General features: G+C 46.2%; 1 protein-coding gene and 1 long non-coding RNA gene across 2 annotated transcripts; one reads left to right on the forward strand and one right to left on the reverse strand.

The window, feature by feature from the left end:
- Positions 1-691: 691 nt before the first annotated feature.
- LOC131501839 (uncharacterized) lies at positions 692-11,877 on the reverse strand. Its single transcript, XR_009256902.1, has 3 exons — positions 11,487-11,877; positions 3,578-4,576; positions 692-1,008 (listed from the first exon to the last, which is right to left on the reverse strand). It is a non-coding gene; the product is annotated as an uncharacterized LOC131501839 (long non-coding RNA).
- On the forward strand, positions 11,030-17,614 carry GLOD5 (glyoxalase domain containing 5). Its single transcript, XM_058712256.1, has 4 exons — positions 11,030-11,143; positions 13,886-14,023; positions 15,812-15,967; positions 17,278-17,614. Exons 1-4 carry the CDS (start codon positions 11,081-11,083, stop codon positions 17,401-17,403), a joined length of 483 nt encoding a protein of 160 aa, XP_058568239.1. The 5' UTR covers positions 11,030-11,080; the 3' UTR covers positions 17,404-17,614.
- The last annotated feature ends 2,312 nt before the right edge of the window (positions 17,615-19,926 follow it).

The following is a 19,926-nucleotide window of genomic DNA, read 5'->3' on the forward strand; positions in this document are numbered from 1 at the left end:
ACTCTTGATATTGGGGTTGTGAGTTCAAGCCCCATGCTGGGTGTAGAGATTACTTTAAAATAAGGGGCACCTAGGTGGCTCAGTCAGTTGAACATCTGACTCTTGATCTAGGCTCAGGTCATGATCCCAGGGTCGTAGGATCAAGCCCTGCACTGGGCTGGGCGCTGAGTGTGGAGCCTACTTAAGATATTCTCTCTCCCTCTGCCCCTCACCCTGCCTCTAAATAAATAAATAAATACATAAATAAAGTCTTTTAAAAATAAAAATTAAAAAAAAATCACTAAATCCTAATACCAAGAAATAACCATTTTTCTTATGATGTTCCTTCTGCCCATGTACAAGGAGGCAAGATTGGTACATGGAGAGTCAGAAAGAGAGAAAGAAACAAAAGCAATTTATATTAATGGGCTTGCACTACACATGTTGGTTTAAGTGAAAGGTGTTGTGTTTTTGTTCAATTAAACAGAAGAGGGGCACCTGGGTGGCTCAGTCAGTTAAGCATCCGACTTGGGCTCAGGTCATGATCTCATGGTTTGTGGGTTTGATCCTTGCATCGGGCTCTGTGCTGACAGCTTGGAGCCTGCTTCGGATTCTGTGTCTTCCTCTCTCTCTGCCCCTCCCCTGCTCATGCTCTGTCTCTGTCTCTCTCTCTCAAAAATAAAAATAAATGTTAAAAAATAAAGTAACAGAAGAAAAATAAATGGCTGTTGTATTAGTTTCCTTTTGCCGCTGTAACAAATTGCCACAAACATAGTGGCTCAAAACAACACCAATTACTGCCTTCCAGTTCTGGAAGTCAGAAGTCTGGCATGGGTCCCACTGGGCTCCAATCAAGTTGTTAGCAGGTCTGGGTTCCCTTCTAGAGGCTCCGGGGTAAACTTTTCTTGCCTTTTCCAGCTTTGAGAGGCCCCCACCTCCCTTGGATCATGGCCTTCTTCTTCCATCTTCTAAGGTAGCAACTGTAGTTGGGTTCTTCTCACATCACATCCCTCCTGTCTTCTTGTCCCGCTTTAAAAAAATAATAATGTTTTATTTATTTTTGAGAGAGAGAGAGAGGGACAGAGCATGAGCAGGGGAGGGGGCAGAGAGAAGGGGGGGACATAGAATCTGAAGGAGGTTTAAGGCTCTGGGCTGTCAATACAGAGTCCAACATGGGGCTTGAACTCACAAATTGGCAGATTGTGACCTGAGCTGAAGTCGGATGCTTAACCCACTGATCCACCCAGGTGCCCCCCTCTTCTACTTTTAAGGATACTTGTGAGTATATTGGTTCCACCGGATAATCTAGGACAACTGCCTTATCTTAAAGTCATCTGATTATCAACCTTAATTCTCCTTTGAGGTGTAACCTAACATAATCCCAGGTTCTGGGGATTAGGATGTGGGCATCTTTGGGGTGGATGAGTCACGCTGCCTGGCACTAGATGCAAAATGTAACAAACTGCTGAACCTCAGCTACAGGCTTCATTACAACATCCTCTACATTTAAATCTTTCATAATTCCCTAGGTAAAAAAAAAAAAAAATCATGAAAAACCTTTATCGGTTGAGATGCTTTTGTCTGCAAGTAACAGAAACCAACTTGAACCAGCTTGACCAATAAGAGAATGGACGAACTCACAAAAGAGGAAGTGGCTTCAGGTGGGCTCAACCCTTGTTCCAGAGAGGCCAAAGGCCATCCCGCCAGTGAGCAACAGAGCTGCAATCCCAGCCCAGCCTGCCCAAACATTGCCCAACCAGGCTCTTAGCCATTGTCAGTCCACGCTGACCTGTGCCAGTGGGGACACACTGGCCCAGAGGCCTGCCTTCCTGAGTGAGTGAGTGAGTTGGAGCTGGCTGCCCATGTCTTCAGGCCTGGCAAGAGCCTGCACTTCTCAGGCACAGGCCAGCCCGCAGCCTGTCCATTAGGCACGACTTAGGGAGCCGTGTGGCCTGCGAACCACGGGCACATTGTCAGGCTGCCTTTTTCCCTATCTTCCCTCTGCCTGACTGGACTAGTGCCTGGGCCTCGGGAAGCCGGGGTGGTGCTGAGGTTTGAGCAGGCTCCACCCAGAACCTTGCCAGGCCCCGGGGGCCTAGAAAGGAGCTGGGTGGAGAAGGCTTGTATGCCATAAGCCTCAGTTCAGCACCCTCAGCAACTGCCCATCGATGTAGGGCTCGCTGTCCTAAACTGCTCAGTTTCCCCCACGATGCTACTGTTAGTTCTCATCTCCAAGTGCTTTACACATGCTGTTCCTCCTGCTGGCATATGCTCTTTTTCTTCTGCTCAGTTAACTCCTTATCCTTCAGATTTCAATTGCCATGTCACCTCCCCGAGGACTCCTTTCTGGTACCCACCACTGAATAATGGTATCCAGCTCTTAATCCCTGGAATCTGTGAATGTTCACTTGGTGGAAAAAAAAAAAAAAGGAGTTAAGGGTCTGGAGATGGGGAGATTATTTTGATTGTATGGGTGGGCCCTAAATATAACCACAACTGTCTTTATAAGAGGTGGACACTGGCGTGATGCAGCCATAAGCCAAGGAACACCAGCAGCTGCTTCCAGCAGCGACCTCACCTTTCCCTTCTGTCCTTTTTTTTTAAAAATTTTTTTTTCAACGTTTTTTATTTATTTTTGGGACAGAGAGAGACAGAGCATGAACGGGGGAGGGGCAGAGAGAGAGGGAGACACAGAATCGGAAACAGGCTCCAGGCTCCGAGCCATCAGCCCAGAGCCTGATGCGGGGCTCGAACTCACGGACCGCGAGATCGTGACCTGGCTGAAGTCGGACGCTTAACCGACTGCGCCACCCAGGCGCCCCCCTTCTGTCCTTTTTTTAAAAAAAAATTTTTTTTAAGTTTATTTGAAAGAGAGAGAGAGAACAAGCAGGGAAGGGGAAGAGAGAAGGAGAGACAGAATCCTAAGCAGGCTCAGCATGCTCGGCGCAGAGCCCAACTCCGGACTCAAACTCACAAACTGCGAGGTCAAGATCGAGAGTCAGACGCTTAACCGACTGAGCCACCCAGGTGCCCCATCCCTTCTGTCCTTCTTAAATCCACTCAGCCTCAGGAGTTTAGGACTATCAAGTCCAGCAGGGACCATTTTATCTAACCTCCTCATTGAACAAATGGGGGAAACTGAGGCACGGGGGGGGGTAGGAATCTGTTCATATTCACCCAGAATGACATCAGCAACAGAGCTAAGCCTAGAAACTGGACCTAGATGTGGGCCCCTGCTCTGTCTTACAAGGAGTCCCTTGTAAACACTCAGAGTAACTTCAAAGACAACTAAAATGACCTTGATCACAGAGGGAAGAGAGATTTTTGCCCCCAGCCATTGGTAGACTTGAGTCAAGTAGCCTTTGGACCTCCCCCCTTCAAGACTCAGTGGGCCTTCCCTGTCATGTTGCTAGGTTCCACAGCCTAGACCCCACGTCCAGGTCAAGGCCACAGGGCCGCCAACATTTAGAGTGTATTTTGAGACCACTGAGCTCAACTCCTTCTGTACCAAAGAAGCAACAGGCCCAGAGAGGGCAAGGGACAGAACACAAACCACACAGCAGCTCCAATGCAAAGCAAGGGCTAGAACTCAACTCACCTTGCCTCCAGTTCTGTGGTTCTATAGCCAATGTTTTCCACTGCCTCCCTATAATCCTTACCCCCATCCCCTCCCTTTCCACTACTCCATCCCCAATTTCTTCAGGTGGTAAGTGGAGGTCCCCTGTTCTTAAGGAGCATAAGTCCCTCCCCTGGACCAAGGGGATGGATTATGATTGGTTTAAACCAGTCATAGCAATTTTGCTTCCTTTGGATAGTGACAAACTGTGGAGGGAATCTGGTGCAGTTTTGGCTAATGAGATATAAGGGATATTCTATAGGGAGGGCTGTCCACACCAAATAAAAAGACAATGCCTCATTAGGAGAAAGCCTTTGTTCTGATCTCTTTTTCCTGCATTGGATGCAGATGTGACATCTAGAAGTACAGCAGCCATTTTGGGACCATGAGGCAAGAAACATGAAGAAAAAAGTCAGCAGGCTTAAAGATGGTCGTGATGAAAAGTGAAGGAAACTTTGACTCCTCTTACAATATTATTGAACCTGAGACTGTCAATCTCAAATTTCCTGGTAATGGGAAAAAATAAACCCCTCTCACTGGAAGGCACTCTGGCAGAGCTTTCTGCTCATTACAGGGGGAAGAATGCCTGAGAAAGACCCTTTCCACATAATCTCTTAACTACCTTTTGGGACAGCCAGGTTAGGTCATAGCACACCATTTTTACGAACAAGGAAACTGAGCCACAGAGCCTATGTGGTTTAAATGTCTTCCCTGAAGTCCTCACAAACTGGACCTGGTGGAAAGGCAGGCATTTTCCTTGGGGGCAAAAGTATACTTCCTAAGCAAACACTGCCGCAGCACATTGCACGGGCCTATGTTTGTAGGAACATCAAATGGCCCTGAACGTGGCCATGGTTGGGAAGCCCTGGCTGCTGCCCCACTGGTTCTTCTGGGGCTTTGTCCTGGGAGAAGTGCTTGGACGAGTGGTGAGCAGGGAGGAAGCATGTTGGGTCTCAGTCACTCAGCAGCAGGTGCCACAACCTAAGGAGAAAAAGAAATCCTCTATTGGAGACATTTAGTGAAATCACAGCTATCTTTAATCCATCTACGGAAAGGAGTAGGTGAATTATACCAACCCTTGATGTACCCTGAAGCCCCTTATTAAAGCTACGCCAACGGGGCACTTGGGTGGTTCAGTCGGTTAAGTGTCCAACTCTTGATTTCAGTTCAGGTCACGATCTCATGGTTCATGGGGATGGAGCCCGCGTTGGGATTCTCGCCGCCCCTCCCCTGCTCATGCCCTCTCTCAGTCTCTCAAAATAAATAAATAAATAAACATTTTGAAAAAATAAAAACTAAATTAAAAAAAAAAAATAAAGCCACGCCAAGCCACAGAGCGACAGAGCCTCATTCTCCTGTAGATCTCTGAAGAACAGGGCTCCACATCCAGGGCCCCCTGCAGTGGAGCCAGTGCCAGCTTGGAGGTGCAGGTGATGTCCTCCCAGCCCCTTCACCCTGGCCAGAGCTCTGCCTGCTGTAAAAGAAGGAAGACCAGCTCCTAGAAGCCAGGAGGCCCTCCTGGGAGAGTATTTCCCCGCCCATGAGGTCCTCAGCTTACAGAGCCCATTTCTGCAGAGGATTTGATCCACACGACACTACATGTGTATGCAGGAATTCATTCTTCAATCATGGACCAATGCCACAATGTCAGTGGTTTCACTCTCTGCTGGAGCTGTACACCTCCAAAAGATGGACCAAGAGCCAATGGAGAGAGCACCACTGTTTCTGAAGGACACACATCATTTTAGCTCAAGTCATTTGGGAGGACTGGTCACGTAGCCCCACCCAGGTGCATGGGGGTGTGTGTGTGTGGGAAATGTCATGTAATTTCTGGTTAGGCAGCGCTTTGCAACAACTCAACATTTGGGCAGATGAAGCATAACATTTGGGGACAACCAGCTGTCACTGTGACATGCTGTCAGATGAGCACTATCTCCAAGAAACCTGAGGATCAGTACAGGCATGTGACTTGCTCAAGGTGACACAGATCCATGATTACAAACTAGGTGTCCACTCTCCCAGCTCCTTGCCCCATACCACCTTGACCTGCCAGCTCACTGCCTTGAATTTTAGGAAGAGTCCTAGGCCTGGTGCTTTATTTTACAAAGTGGTTTCAGGGCACCTGGGTGGCTCAGTGGGTTAAGCTTCTGACTTCAGCTCGGGTCATGATCTCACGGTTCATGGGTTTGAGCCCTGCATTGGGCTCTGTGCTGACAGCTCGGAGCTTGGGGCCTGCTTCGGGTTCTGTGTGAGTGTGTATCTCTCTTTCTGCCCCTCCCCCGCTCATGATCTGCCTCTCTCTGTCTCTCAAAAATAAATAAATGTTAAAAAAAAAAGTTTCAGCTTAAGAACTTCACCCTAAAACTGTCTTGGCAAAGGAGATGGGACACAAATGATCCCCCTTTCACAGGTAAGGAAACTGAGTAAGATCAACTCTGAAGAGAAATGAGAAACTCTAGGTCATAGGCACTGCAGACCTTCCAAGCAACAGATTATAGATATTTCTCTTCCTCAGGCATCCACAACACCCCTGAAAAGAGTCTGTCTTTGGGGTCTTCCAACGCAATTAATAGTGAGGCCCACATTCTAGAGCTTGTCCTGTGCATGGCTCAGGTGTGTTAAAAGATAAGATGAGGCACATTTAAATTTTCAGGACTTTATTGGAGCAGAAGTCAATTGGAACTAGGCAGGGCCAAACCGGAAGTGGTTAGGAAGTGGACAGGAGCCAGGTGCAAGTCTTTTATGGGACAAACTGGAAGCAAAGGGAGATTATTTGATTGGTTATAGCTGAAGCGGTTGCTCTTATAGGGGAAAGACTACTTGGCTATTGGCAATTGGTTGTTCTTAAATTTCGATTTCTTGGATACAAGTTCTGGCTTAGGTTTTGGTTTGCTTTACTGAGGCTACGAAGGCATCAGAGCCACCTCAGTCTAATGGCCTCCTTGTTTAAGTACTTTTAACAGGTGGTATTCAAACTTTCTCCTCTTTTTATTATTTTTTATTTTTTTAATGTTTATTTATTTTTGAGAGAGACAGAGACAGAATGCAAGTGGGTTAGGAGCAGAGAGAGAGGGAGACACACAATCTGAGCTCCAGGCTCTGAGCTGTCAGCACAGAGCCCGACATGGGGCTCGAACTCATGAACCGTGAGATCATGACCCAAGCCAAAGTCGGATGCTCAACCGACTGAGCCACCCAGGCACCTTAATCTTTCTCTTCTTTTGAAAACAAATTTTTTTTTCAACGTTTTTTATTTATTTTTGGGACAGAGAGAGACACAGCATGAACGGGGGAGGGGCAGAGAGAGAGGGAGACACAGAACCGGAAACAGGCTCCAGGCTCCGAGCCATCAGCCCAGAGCCCGACGCGGGGCTCGAACTCACGGACCGCGAGATCGTGACCTGGCTGAAGTCGGACGCTTAACCGACTGCGCCACCCAGGCGCCCCTGAAAACAAATTTTTTTAATGTTTATTTGTTTTTGAGAGAGAGACAGACAGACAGTGTGCGAGCGGAGGAGGGGCACAGAGAGAAGGAGACAGAATCCGAAGCAGACTGTCAGCACAGAGCTTGATGTGGGGCTGGAACTCATGAACTGTGAGATCGTGACCTGAGCCAAAGTCGGTTGCCTAACTGACTGAGCCACCCAGCCGCCCCTAAAACTTTTGTTCCAACATTTATTCAGGTTTTAGAGACAGAGTGTTAGCAGAAGAGGGGCTGAGAGAGAGAGGGACACAGAATCCAAAGCAGGCTCCAGGCTCTGAGCTGTCAGCACAGCCTGATGCATGGTTTGAACCCAAGAACTGTGAGATCCTGACCTGAGCCGAAGTCAGACATTCAACCAACTGAGCCACTCAGGCACTCCTAAACTTTCTCCCCTTAATCAGGGTCAACAAATGTACACCTCTAGCATCATTCCCTCCCCAATCTGTGTGACCCCAGGAGCGTCCTCTCATTCTGTGTGACATCATGAACGTGCACACCCGTGTGTGTGATGCCAGAGGTGTCCCCATCCCAGTGTGTGTAACTCCAGCAGTGTCCAAAACTCAATCTGTGTGACCACAGTTGTGTCCATACACCAGTATGTGTAATCCCAGGAGTGCCCACCTCCCAAGTTGTGTGACACTGAAAGTGTCCACACCTTAGTCTATGACAGTGAGTATTCAAACCCTCATGTGAGTGACTCCAGAAGTGTTAAGTCCCCAGCATGTGTGATTCCATGACAGTCTGCTCTCCTTTCCGTGTGACCCCATTAGTGTCCAAATATCCATTTGCGTGACTGCAGGGATGTCCACACCCAGTCTGTGTGACCCCAAGACAATTCACATCCTGGTTTGTGTGATCCCATGGCCATCCACACTATAGTCTGACCTCAGCAGTGTCCACTCCTAAGTCTATACCAGGGAGTATCCATCAATCACTCTGTGTGACCACAGGAGTGTCTGCACCTCAGTTTCTGACCTGAGGGGTGCCAACACATCATTTATTTGACCAGGTAACTGTCCCTACCTCAGTCACTACAATCCCAGGAGTGTCTACTCCTCAGTCTGTATAACACCGTAGATGTTCACATCCCAATCTATGTAACACAAAGAATGCCCAATCCACAATATGTGTGCTTTTAGGAGTCTCCATTTCCCAGTGTTTTTAACTTAAAGAGTCCCAAACTCCCCCTGTGTGACCCCAGAGATTTCCACTCTCCAGTGTGTGTAACAGAGCCCTTGGAGTGTTCACACCTCTTGAGTGACCCTATGTCTGTCCACACTCCAGCATGAGTGACTCCAGGAATGTTCAAACCCCCATCTTTGTGACATCATGTCTGTCCACACCCATTCATTCTTACCTCATAGTCGTCTACACCTTAGGCTGAGTCCAGGAGTGCCCACATCCCAGTCTGAATGACCCCAAAATCTCCACAATCCAATCTGCTATCTGACCCCTGGAATGTCCACACCCTGGCATGTGTGACCCTGTGAATGTCTATTAGCCAGTCTGGGTGACTCAGGAGTGTCTACTCCCTAGCATGTGTGACCCCAGAAGTGTCCATATGCAAATCTGTTTGACCCCAGGACCATCTGCTTCCCACTTTGTTTGACTACTATAGTGCCAACATGGTAGTCAATCTGACCCCAGAAGTGTCTACTACCCACTCTGCATGACCTCAAGAGTGTGCAGTCTTCAGTGTGTATGATTCAAGGAGTAACCACTCTCTACGGTGTGTGACTTCTGGATTGCCCAGACCCCCATCTGAGTAACCCAAGGCTGTCCACCCCCTAGAGTATACTACCTCATGTGGTGGCCACACCCCTATCTATGTGGCTCCATGACTGTTCACACTCCACTCTGTGTGACTCCAGAATTATGCACACCACTATCTCTGTGACCTGAAGGGTGTCCACACGATGGTATATTCTAAGACAGTACTGGATTCCTCAGCATTGCTACTCCCCCACACCCTCTGTGGATGTGACCTGAGAGTGGATGTTCATACCTAATTCAGTGGATCATTGTGTCCCTAGCTCTGGCCCACACCACCAAGTGACCTCTTCTATTCCTATTTCCCCTCACTCTCTCCAGTGGACCATTCAATTCCCATAGCCTCCTCCCCAACCACACACATATGTATATCCACATCCCCAAATAGACCATCCCAGCCCCAGACCCTGCAGATTTTGTAGAGAGCAAAGACCAAGACAGCCAGCCTCCTGCCACAGACTCCAGCCCGCAGGGAGTAGTGGAGAGGAAGCCAGTAAAGGCACCATTAATGGGAGTAAAACCTTCCAGGATCTTGTGAAACATTTATGGAAATCAACATTTTACACCCTCTTCCTCCCCAACTAGAATGTCAGCTCCATGTGGGCAAGGACATTTGTCCATCTAGTTCTTTAATGTCACCGCAGCACCTAGAACAGCAGTCAGTACACAGAACGCACTCATTAGGTGTTTGGTGAATGAATGAACCCTCTGACCCCTCAATTCCACTTCTAACTCTAACATGCACACACATTTTGAGAGCTGTGTGCACAAGGCTGGTAGGAGCCAACAATTGGGACAACCTTGTAAATGTCCACCTATAATATAGCCAATGACTTTCACAGAGTGACATGAATGCTGGGGGTTCATATTCTACCACAGAGCACCCACTGGGTGTGAGACAGAATGAGTGAGACCTGTGTGTGCCTTCCACAGGACAGGCTGTTGACAAAGAAAAGCAGGTGGGGGCTGGTTATGGTGACGCGTGTGTGCCAGTGTAAGGAAACACCAGCAACTGTCCTCAGTGGTAATTTTTGGAGACTGGAGGATGTCCTTGTAGTCCATATACTGATGTACTGTTGAAACTTTTTATGCAAACCTATATTCATGTATTATAAAGGGAAAATCATATGCTAAAGTCAATAAGCATAGCACAGAGAACTTGTGTGTGTGTGTGTGTGGGGTATATCTGGGGTGTGCCTAGGAAAATCTCAAACTCACATGCCCCATGCCCCAGGAGCTAGACACATAAACCACCACCACCACCACCCCCACACACAGGGAACTCAGTTCAGGGTAAGGTAAACAACAGTGGGACTGATGAATGTTCCCTCTCAGCAGTGTTGGGAGAGGGCATGGTAAGGGATGACTGGGGATGGGGAAAACCTGAGAGCTCACACCCTGAAAGAATTCAGAAACATTGCACCCTGGGACACAGAGCACTTAACAGCTTAGAGATCTCGGCTCAGAAACAGACCCATAAGCCAGAGTGGTCATATCTTAACCCAGATAGCTTTTAACTTCACACCCTGGACACAAACTCTGACTCCCAAACAGATCAGGGGTCTCATATTCTGGGGACACAAACCTAAGGAGACCAGAAGTCTCGCACCCTAGAATAAAGATACCCCCACCATACTTGGGATGGGTGATTTTTCTGTGTTATTACAAAGCAATCCCTTACACATACACCTTGTTATGGACCGAATGTTTGTGTTCCCCCAAATCCTTATGTTGAAGCCCTAACCCCCAGTGTCATGGTATTCAGAGGTGAAGCCTTTGGGGGGTGTTTAGGGTTAGATGAGGTCATGAGGGTGGGGTCCTCATGATGGGATTGATGCCCTTATAAGAAACCAGAGCCTGCTCTTTCTCTCCACCATGTGAGGACACAGAGAGAAGGTGGTCCTCTTCAAGCCAGGAAGAGATGTTACCATAATGTGATCCTGCTAGCACCTGATCTCAAACTTTGGGCCTCCAGAACTGTGAGAAAACTAATTTCTGTTGTTTAAGCCCCCCAGTCTGTGGTGCTTTGTTATGGTGGCCTGAGCTGACCAAGTCACACCTTAAGCTTTTACTTTCACGGCCCTGAGTTTTATATCAGAGTTCTTGTACTGCCGACCTCTGTTACCACCAGCAGTCCTCAGCCTGGGGCCCTCCCATTTCTGCCCCTTGATCTCTAGGCACTGAGCCAAAGGGTTGTCTGGAGGCTCCAGGGCAAAGACACCTAGCCTGCCATGCTGTGCCGTCTGCCCTCCAGGCTGCCAGCCAGGATGTGGGGCAGGACTTTGGAGAAGCAGGTGAGTAGGGTGATCCCAGGGGCCTGGGGCACAGGCGTTTGCCCCAAGGCTGGGGATTGCCTAGCCCAGGCCTGGTAACCTGTTTCCTTTCTCTGTGGGCTATCCTGAAGTGCGGACATCCATTTTCCCGGTCCTCCTCTCTCTTCCTCTTTCAAAGACAAGCAGAGGGCAGCAGAGGGACATGGAAAGGCCCTGTTCTAACTCAGACTGCAACACGTCTGCACAAGTGGCCCTGAGCTGAGGGATGACTGCTTTGCTCCCTCATGGTGGCTCCAGGGAGCCAGTTTGGCCAGGAACATCAAGATGGGGCAGTGTGGGAAGGGGCCAGAAAACAGGCACTGACCTTGAACTTTGCCAGGAGAATTCCAGGGGCCCCTGACACCCTGAAGGAGACCTTGTAGAGGATTCTGTAGAAGAAGAGGAGGCAGGAGGGAGGACATCGTGTTCTGGGTACTCTATTATATAGAGAGATTTGCTGTGGGGAATAAGATGGATTACATTTCATGTAGTGCTTAGAACAGGGCTTGGCAAAGAGTAAGCCTTATATGATTACTATGTCCTGATGATCTTTTTATAAACCAGCCTCCCTCACCTCGCCTCAACAACCCTGAACTATCTGGCCCTTGCCTTCTCCACCTACTCATGCCTCACTCACTCTTGGATTCTAAACCATACTGGCCTTCTTCTGGGTCCTTAAGAGAACCAGCCCTGCTCATCCTTGAATTTGTGAGGATGGAGTTCCTTCTCTGCAAACCAGAATCTGGAGAGTGAGTGTGAGCTGGCAGGCACTGAAAATGGGAGGAATGGGTTGAGTTGATTTCCAATAGACTGCCAAAATTGGGGGTTATGGCTAAAGCTGTGCTTAGTGGGTAATCTACAGTTCTAAATGCAGAGATAAGGAAAATTGAAAACCAATGATCCGAGCTTCCTTATCAAGAAGCTAGAAAAGGAACAGCAAATTTACGTTTATGAAAGTGGAAGGAAGGAATTATAAAGATAAGAGCAGAAACTGGTAAAATAGAAAGCAAACATACATTGGAGAAAATTGACAAGGTCATAAATTCATTCTTTGAACAGATTAATAAAATATTAGTAATGTCTGTTTTCTCTCAAATTTTTAACAGAAAAAAATATAAATTACCAATATCAGAAATGAGAAGGGGGTGCTATTACAGACCCTACAGACATTAAAAGGTTTTTAGCATTCTACTTTATTTTCAATGGAGCCCAAATGCCAGTCATTTTCTCATTATACTGCTTCTGTGTCCCTGTGGATCCTCTGTATCCACCAGGACAGTAAAACTCAGCAACATTGCTAACACCTCTTCCACTCATGAAAATACAACAGCACAGCATTTTTTACAGTTGGGGCTCAGTGAAATCAATTGTTTAAAATGTAATGGTTTGAATAGAATGGAACACAGTGGAATGGAATGAATATAATAGTATAGGGTAAAACGGAATGGAATGGAATGGAATGGAATAGAGTAGAGTAGAGTAGAGTAGAGTAGAGTAGAGTAGAGTGAAGTAGAAGTCAGACTTTGTGCTAGGCGCTGGGCCTAATTGTTGTAGTAGATATCCACTAATTTAACAGATATTACTGAACATCTGCTAGTTGTTTGGGACACAGTGGGGAACAAAACAGAGAGAAATCTCTACCCTTATGTAACTTATATTCTAGTCCTAGAGACAGATAATAGCATATGCATTAGATATGCATAAGGCCCTGAGGCCAAAGATACAAAGATTGCCCTTATGAGAACAGGCAAAAGACAATGTAGCTTGGAGTTCAAAAGAAATGGATGGGGCTGTAGAGACTAAGGGCCATGAAAGGGAATCTGAAATTTAACAAGATGACCATGACAACATCATCATCGTTGACTCTTACAGCAGTTGCTATGTGTCAGGCATTGTTCTAAGCCCTTAAAAATACAATTTTTTTTAATGTTCATAATAATCTTATATATATATATATATATATATATATATATATATATATATATATAATCATGTACATTTTACAGAAGGGGAAACCAAGGCACAGCAAGATTAATTAAACATCAGTCTGGCTCCCCAAATCTGTTCTATTAACTACTATATTGTGCTATAGTGCCAGGCCACAGGCACCTTATAATCCTGTAGCACATGTAGTGTAAATGTACAAATTACTAAAGAATGCAAATCAAGAGAAAGATCAGGTGGGAAGTATGCTGAGGGCAGGAAGTAAGAAGGGGGGAGGTGTGCCCTCCCACTAGGTATCAAGGTGAGTCTGGAAATACACATGCCTAGAAACATTTATTTCATCTGAGATGCTCCCTTCCAGTCCTGGCATAGCTGAGGAGTGAGAAAAAAGGGTACTGAGTAAAACTGGCCAACAGAGGGCTTGTACTTTTAGGGGTTGGGGCTCCTCTGTGTCCTGTCATTCCTTGCAAAAGATATGAATTCCAGCTTGGGGACAACAAGAGAGGGTTTTGTCTTGGTCTCCACTTCCCTAAACTTTATCTCTAGCCCTCTGGAAGGGGAAAGAGAATAAGAAAACAGTAGAGAATGATCATGGCAGACTCTTGTGAATCTACACATGGGTGATAAGACTCTCCTCAAGTTTTTTCCCAGGACTTTTCCCTGGAAATGGGGTTGAGGAGGAAGTATAGTCATTGTGGAGATGAGGGGAGCTGGGAAGGAAACAGGAAATTTGGGTGTGACCAGTGGCAATGTGATCTCTTTTGAAATTTTTTTTTTAAGTCATGGAGGAACAGCAGTCAGACTCCTTCCCCATGTCTTATCCACAGACTGGACCACATTGTGATGACAGTAAAGAGTATCAAAGACACCACAATGTTTTATTCCAAGATCCTGGGCATGGAAGTCACAACTTTCAAGGTAATCACTTTCCCATATGCAAATTGCAAGTGAAGTAGAATTTGGTTATAATCTTTTTCAGCCCCCTTCCCCTCAAAACAAACAAACAAACAAACAAACAAACAAACAAACAAACAAAAAACAACCTCAGAGGAAATCTGTGAGAAAAATGCAAAGGATCAATGTAGGAGATTCCAAATTCTAAATAGTGGAACTTCCAGAGACAGAATGGAGAAAAAGGTAGGGAGGAAATTGCCATAAAAGTAATGCAAGAGAACTTTCCAGTCTTTGTGTGGAAAGGGTTAACTGAGTATCCAGCACATTGACAGATATGTTCTTGGGAAGTTACAGAACATCAAAGTGGAAATGAATATCGTAAGAGCTTTCAAAGAAGTTAAAAATAAAAGTAGTTAGGGGCACCTAGGTGGCTCAATCGGTTAAGCGTCCAACTATTGATCTCAGTTTAAGTCACAATCTCACAGTTCATGAGTTCGGGCCCTACATCGGGCTCTGCACTGATTGTGTGGAGCCTACTTGAGATTCTCTCTCCTTCTCTCTGCGCCTCCCCTGCTTGTGTGCTCACTCTTGCTCTCTCTCTCTCTCAATAAATATTTTAAAAAATTAAAACTATATTAAAAAAAAAGAAAAGTAGTTCAACTACAAAGGGAAAAGAAATATGCAGATACCAGATTGCCCATGAGTCACATCAGAGACCAGAAGACAATAGAACAATTTCAAGATTTTTTTTTAACTTTATTTTGATAGAAAGAGAGAGAGATCATGTGCGAGCAGGGCAGAGGCAGAGAGAGAGAATCCCAAGCAGGCTCCACACTGTCAGTACAGAGCCTGACATGGGGCTCAAACTCACGAGGTGTGAGATCATGACCTGAGCCAAAATCAAGAGCTGGATGCTTAACCAACTGAGCCACTTAGGCACTCCAAATTTCAAGGTTCTGAGGGGAAAATTTCAACTTAGAATTCTATATCCAGCCAAACTATTAATCAAGGTGAGTGTAGAGTAAAACATTCTTAGATATATGGGTCTCCTGGCTGGCTCAGTCAGTAGAGCTTGAGACTCTTAATCTCAGGGTTGTGAGTTTGAGCCCCATGTTGGATGTAGAGAGTTCACTTTTAAAAAAAAAATGTTTATTCATTTTTGAGGGGGGGGGCAGAGGATCTGAAGTGGGATACACACTGACAGCACAGAGCTATATGCAGGGCAGGAACCCACGAACCACGAGATCATGACCTGAGCTGAAGTCAGACGCTCAACTGACTGAGCCACCCAGGCGCCCCTAAAATTTTTAAAATATTTTTTAAATTTATTCATTTATTTTTGAGAGAGAGAGAGAGAGAACAAGTAGAAGAGGGGCAGAAAGAGAAGGGGACAGAGGGTCTGAAGCAGGCTCTGTACTGACAGCAGCAAGCCTGACATGGGGCTCGAACTCACAAACTGCTAGATCATGACCTGAGCCCAAGGTGGATGCTAAAACCAACTGAGCCACCCAGGCACCGCACAAATTTTTTTTCTATTTTTAAGATAGAGAGATAGAGAGCAAGCAGGGGAGGGGCAGAGAGAGGGAGACAGAGAATCCCAAGCAGGTTGAGTGTTGTCAGCTCAGAGCCCCATGTGGGGCTCGAACTCAAAAACTGCGAGATCATGACCTGAGCCAAAATCAACAATCAGACACTTAACTTACTGAGCCTCCCAGGTGCCCCAGGGAGGTTGTTTTTAATTAAAAGCCCCATTTTACCTTTTTTTTTTTTTTTAACCTTGGAGGTTGTTCTCAGTTCTTCCTTCCCAAATAGGGCGACCGGAAAGCATTGTGTTTTGGAGACCAGAAATTTAACCTCCATGAGGTGGGAAAGGAATTTGAACCCAAAGCTGCTCACCCAGTTCCTGGCTCCCTGGACATATGTCTGATCACAGAGGTACCTTTGGAGGAAATGGTCCAGCACCTCAAGGTGAGTTGGACATCCATTCTTTTTGAGAAGCTGCTGCTGGTATGTTGAAAACAGAATGCATGACCCAGCTGGGTGTTCCTCAAACTTCAGACATAACAGGTTTTGTCACATCCAGATCATGCCTGTATACAACCGTTTGCTCGTTCTTTTTCCTGACATCATTTTTTCATGTAAACAAATACATTTACATCACTCTCGTAAAGAATACAAACCTAAATTCTTTTTACATAAATGCATTTATGTAAAAAGCAAATGTTCAACCAAGTCCATGAACAGACCATTATATCTTGACACAAAGGGAAGTTAACTGCAAAAACAGCTATAAAAACACCAGTCATTAGATTCTATCCATTTCCTTTCTCTGAACCCTCTGGGCCTGATGTTACAAAGGGAGATTTGGCAAATGGTTGGGGAGGTGCTAAGGACTTGGTAGCATCCACCAGAGACTTTCTTCTTGATAGGATCAGAAGGATTGAAATAGGGGGCACCTACCTGGCTGGCTCGGTAGGAAGAGTATGCAACTCTTGACCTTGGGGTCCTGAGTTCAAGCCACACATTGGGTGTAGAGATTACTTAATAAGAAAAACAAACAAACAAACAAACAAACAAACAAACAGGGTGTTTGGATGGCTCAGTTGGTTAAGCATCCAACTTCAGCTCAGGTCATGATCTCACAGTTTGTGAGTTCAAACCCCGTGTTGGGCTCTGTGCTGACAGCTCAGAGTCTGGAACCTGCTTCTGTGTTTCCCTCTCTCTCTGCCCTTCCCCCACTCATTCTCTTTCTCTCTCTGTCTCTCAAAAATAAACACTTAAAAAAAGGAAAAAGCGGATTGAAATAGGATTGAAGAGGGAATATTTAATTTGGTGTCTTTCTAACACTTAAAATGGTTTAATGTAAAGGAAGCATTGGTTCTCCTTTTGGGGAACACAGAATAAGGTCTTGCATATATTCTTTCTTTGGAAAGTATCAGTGAAAGAGTCTGGTTTGGAAATAAAGTGGGGGAAAGCATAGGGGCTAAGAATATGGGCTTTGGCCCAGACTACCTGGGTTTGAATTCTGGCTCTGCCACTTACTAGATAATACTAGGCACCATTTTATCATCCCCATTTTACAGATTAGGAAATTGAGGTACAGAGCAGTTAGGTACCATGATCAAGGCCACACAGCTGGTAATTGGTCAGAGCAGAGTGAGGGAGGGGAGAATGGAAGGAGATGAAGTCAGAAAGATATCAGGGGTCTTCTAAGAATTGAATTTTGGTTTCATACATGGACTGTGATGAATGATTTTTGTCTTCTCCTCCCACTTCAGGTTTGTGATGTCCCCATTGAGGAGGGTCCAGTCCCCAGAACAGGGGCCAAAGGACCCATTATGTCCATCTACTTCCGAGACCCTGACAGAAACCCGATTGAGGTGTCCAACTATATCTCCTCATGATTTGAGGCTGGCCCTCTGCCATTCTGTTCCCTGTGATGTCTCCCTCTCCCTTTCTGCCTGCAAACTCTCACCCAAGCCCAGAGATCTCCAAGGACTGAGGACTTTGGCACTTCATTCTTCCTACTTCGGGGACCTGAGTTGGGTTTGGGACCAAAATTACATGTCTGAATGTCCTCCATCCAAGGCTCCCCTAATAAATTAACAACCTCTCGATTAATATGAGCTCTTCATTATTATTGTCTCAGTGCTATGTATGAATGTTTGTCCAGGGTGTGAGGTCTCTGAGCTGTTTGGGGGTCAGTGACCAGGGTATGACATCTCTGAGGACCAAATCCAGGGTCATCCCCTTGGGATTCAGGGCCCCTGACAGACTGTCCTTGTTAGTGAGCCCATCCTTTCCCATCCTTTTGGAATTCACCTCATCCCTTCCAAGTGCTGCTTCCTGTGTCCTCCACCCCATAGGCTTCACTGAACCTCAAGATCTCTGTGAGTCCCATGGAACCTTCAAGGACCACCCCAAGTGATACTACCTCCTCCTGGAATGCCTTACCTGATCTCACCCCCAGGGTATGTGGTGCTGTCTACCTTTGGATCTGGTAGGTCCAGATTCATCTTAACTGAGGCTCAGCTCTTGACAGAGTAGACAGGACTGGGACAAATTTCATCTGTTTCTGCCTCCCCTTCCCAACACTATCCATTCAATCAACTAATAAACACATATTGAGCACCCACTCTGTGCTTGGCCCTGTTCCAGACATTGGGGAGACAGTGTTGAACAAAAAGGATAAGATACCTAGGTTTGGGGAGTTGTCATTCTAGTAGAAGAGACAAAATAAATAAAATTAGGTAAGGAAAATATGGGGCACCTGGGTGGCTCAGTTGGTTAACGTCCAACTCTTGACCTTGGCTTAGGTCATGATCTCAGGGCTCAGGAGATTGAGCCCCACAACGGGCTCATGCTGACAGCACAGACCCTGTTGGGATTCTCTCTCCCCCTCTCTCTGCCCCTCCCACCATTCGTGTGCATTCTCTCTCTCAAAATAAATAAACTTAAAAAAAAAAAGTAAAGAAGGGCTGTCTGGGTGGCTCAGTTGGTTAAGCCTCTGAGACTCTTGATCTCAGCTCAGGTCTTGATCTCAGGGTTGTGATTTCAAGCCCCACGTTGGGCTCCATGCTGGGCATGAGGCCTACTTAAAAAAAACAGTAAGGGAAATATGAAGTATATTAGAGGATGATAAATACTTTAGAGCAAAAGACAACATGGAAAAGAGGGAATGCAGATAAAAATTGTTGGGGCAGTTTCTAACGTGTAATAGGATGGTGGGGGGAAACTTCACTGAGAAGCCATTTGCATGCAGATCCAAGATGAGGGAAGGAGGTGCACCAATAGCTGGAGGAAGAGCATAACAAGCAGAGAGAACAGGCAATGCAAAGGCCCTGAAGCATGAATGTGCGTGGTGCGTGAGGAACAGTGAGGCCAGTGCAAAGTGAGCAGTGAGTGGAGCGGGGAGCAGCAGGAGGTGAGGTCAGACACGGGGTGGGAGACAGATTGTGTAGGGTATCATGGGCCATGGAGAGAACTCTGGCTTTTACTCTGAGTGACAGGGGAGCCACGGAAGGGTCATAAGCAGAGGAGGGCCATGATCTGACAGGATTTAACAGGCTCCCTCTGGCTGCTGTGAAGAAAATAGGCTGTAGGTGCGAGGGCAGGAACAGGGGACTGTGAGGGGGAGGCTACTATAGTGGTCCAGGCAAGCGGTGCCGTGCCGGCAGGGGAGGTGATAAAAGGTGGTTAGACAATGGAGATACTCTGAAGATAGAGACTGGATAAGTTCACCAAAAGAGAAACTGTCAACTAGAGAAGAGGTCCAAAGACATTTAGAGTTCTGAAACAAGGATTAACCAGCAAATGAGGCAGGCAGTGAGGAAAAGGAAAGAGTACAGCGTCCTGAATGAATGAGTGATGGATAAAGGAGCATGTATGACAGTCTTTTGATGTGAGCAAGCCTCTAGTCTTGTGGACTCTAGTCTCTAAACAGTCCTCAGCTGGTGGTTCAGCCAGACCCTATGAGTGAACCCCCAAAGAGCCCCCCCCAAACGAAAGAGAGGATGTGTAAGGATGTGAGTTTCAGCATGTGAAAGGCTTTGCCAAAAGCTGTAGCAGGCTTCCTGCCTGTTTTTAATTTTTTACTATTTACTTTGGCAATTAAATACGTATTAAGATAACATAAATTCTAATACAGATTTTCAGCATAATATAGATATCACACATTTCTCCTAGTAATAGATGATAGCCAGATGAATCACAACAGTAGAAGAATCTAGAACAATAAATTTTGTTAGTAGGAGTCTTCCTAGAAGTCAGCAAACCTAACCCACTCACAGATGAGTAAACTAATGACCAGAGAAGCTGGCATTCTCTACAAATGTTTAGGGCACTGACCATGTGCCAGGCACTTACTTGGTGCGGGTCATGTAAAAGTAAACAGAACGTGGTAACTGTACTCAAGGAGCTCACAGCCA

Source organism: Neofelis nebulosa, chromosome X (assembly GCF_028018385.1).
Source record: "Neofelis nebulosa isolate mNeoNeb1 chromosome X, mNeoNeb1.pri, whole genome shotgun sequence".
NCBI lineage: Eukaryota > Metazoa > Chordata > Mammalia > Carnivora > Felidae > Neofelis > Neofelis nebulosa.

What these genes read in the sequence shown, in the direction of transcription:
- GLOD5 (XM_058712256.1), top strand. Translation starts at nt 11,081, where the DNA reads ATGCTGTGCCGTCTGCCCTCCAGGCTGCCAGCCAGGATGTGGGGCAGG. An exon ending in GCAGGACTTTGGAGAAGCAG is followed by an intron (nt 11,144 to 13,885) that starts GTGAGTAGGGTG and finishes TTTTTTTTTAAG; the next exon opens with TCATGGAGGAACAGCAGTCA. An exon ending in AAATGGTCCAGCACCTCAAG is followed by an intron (nt 15,968 to 17,277) that starts GTGAGTTGGACA and finishes CTCCCACTTCAG; the next exon opens with GTTTGTGATGTCCCCATTGA.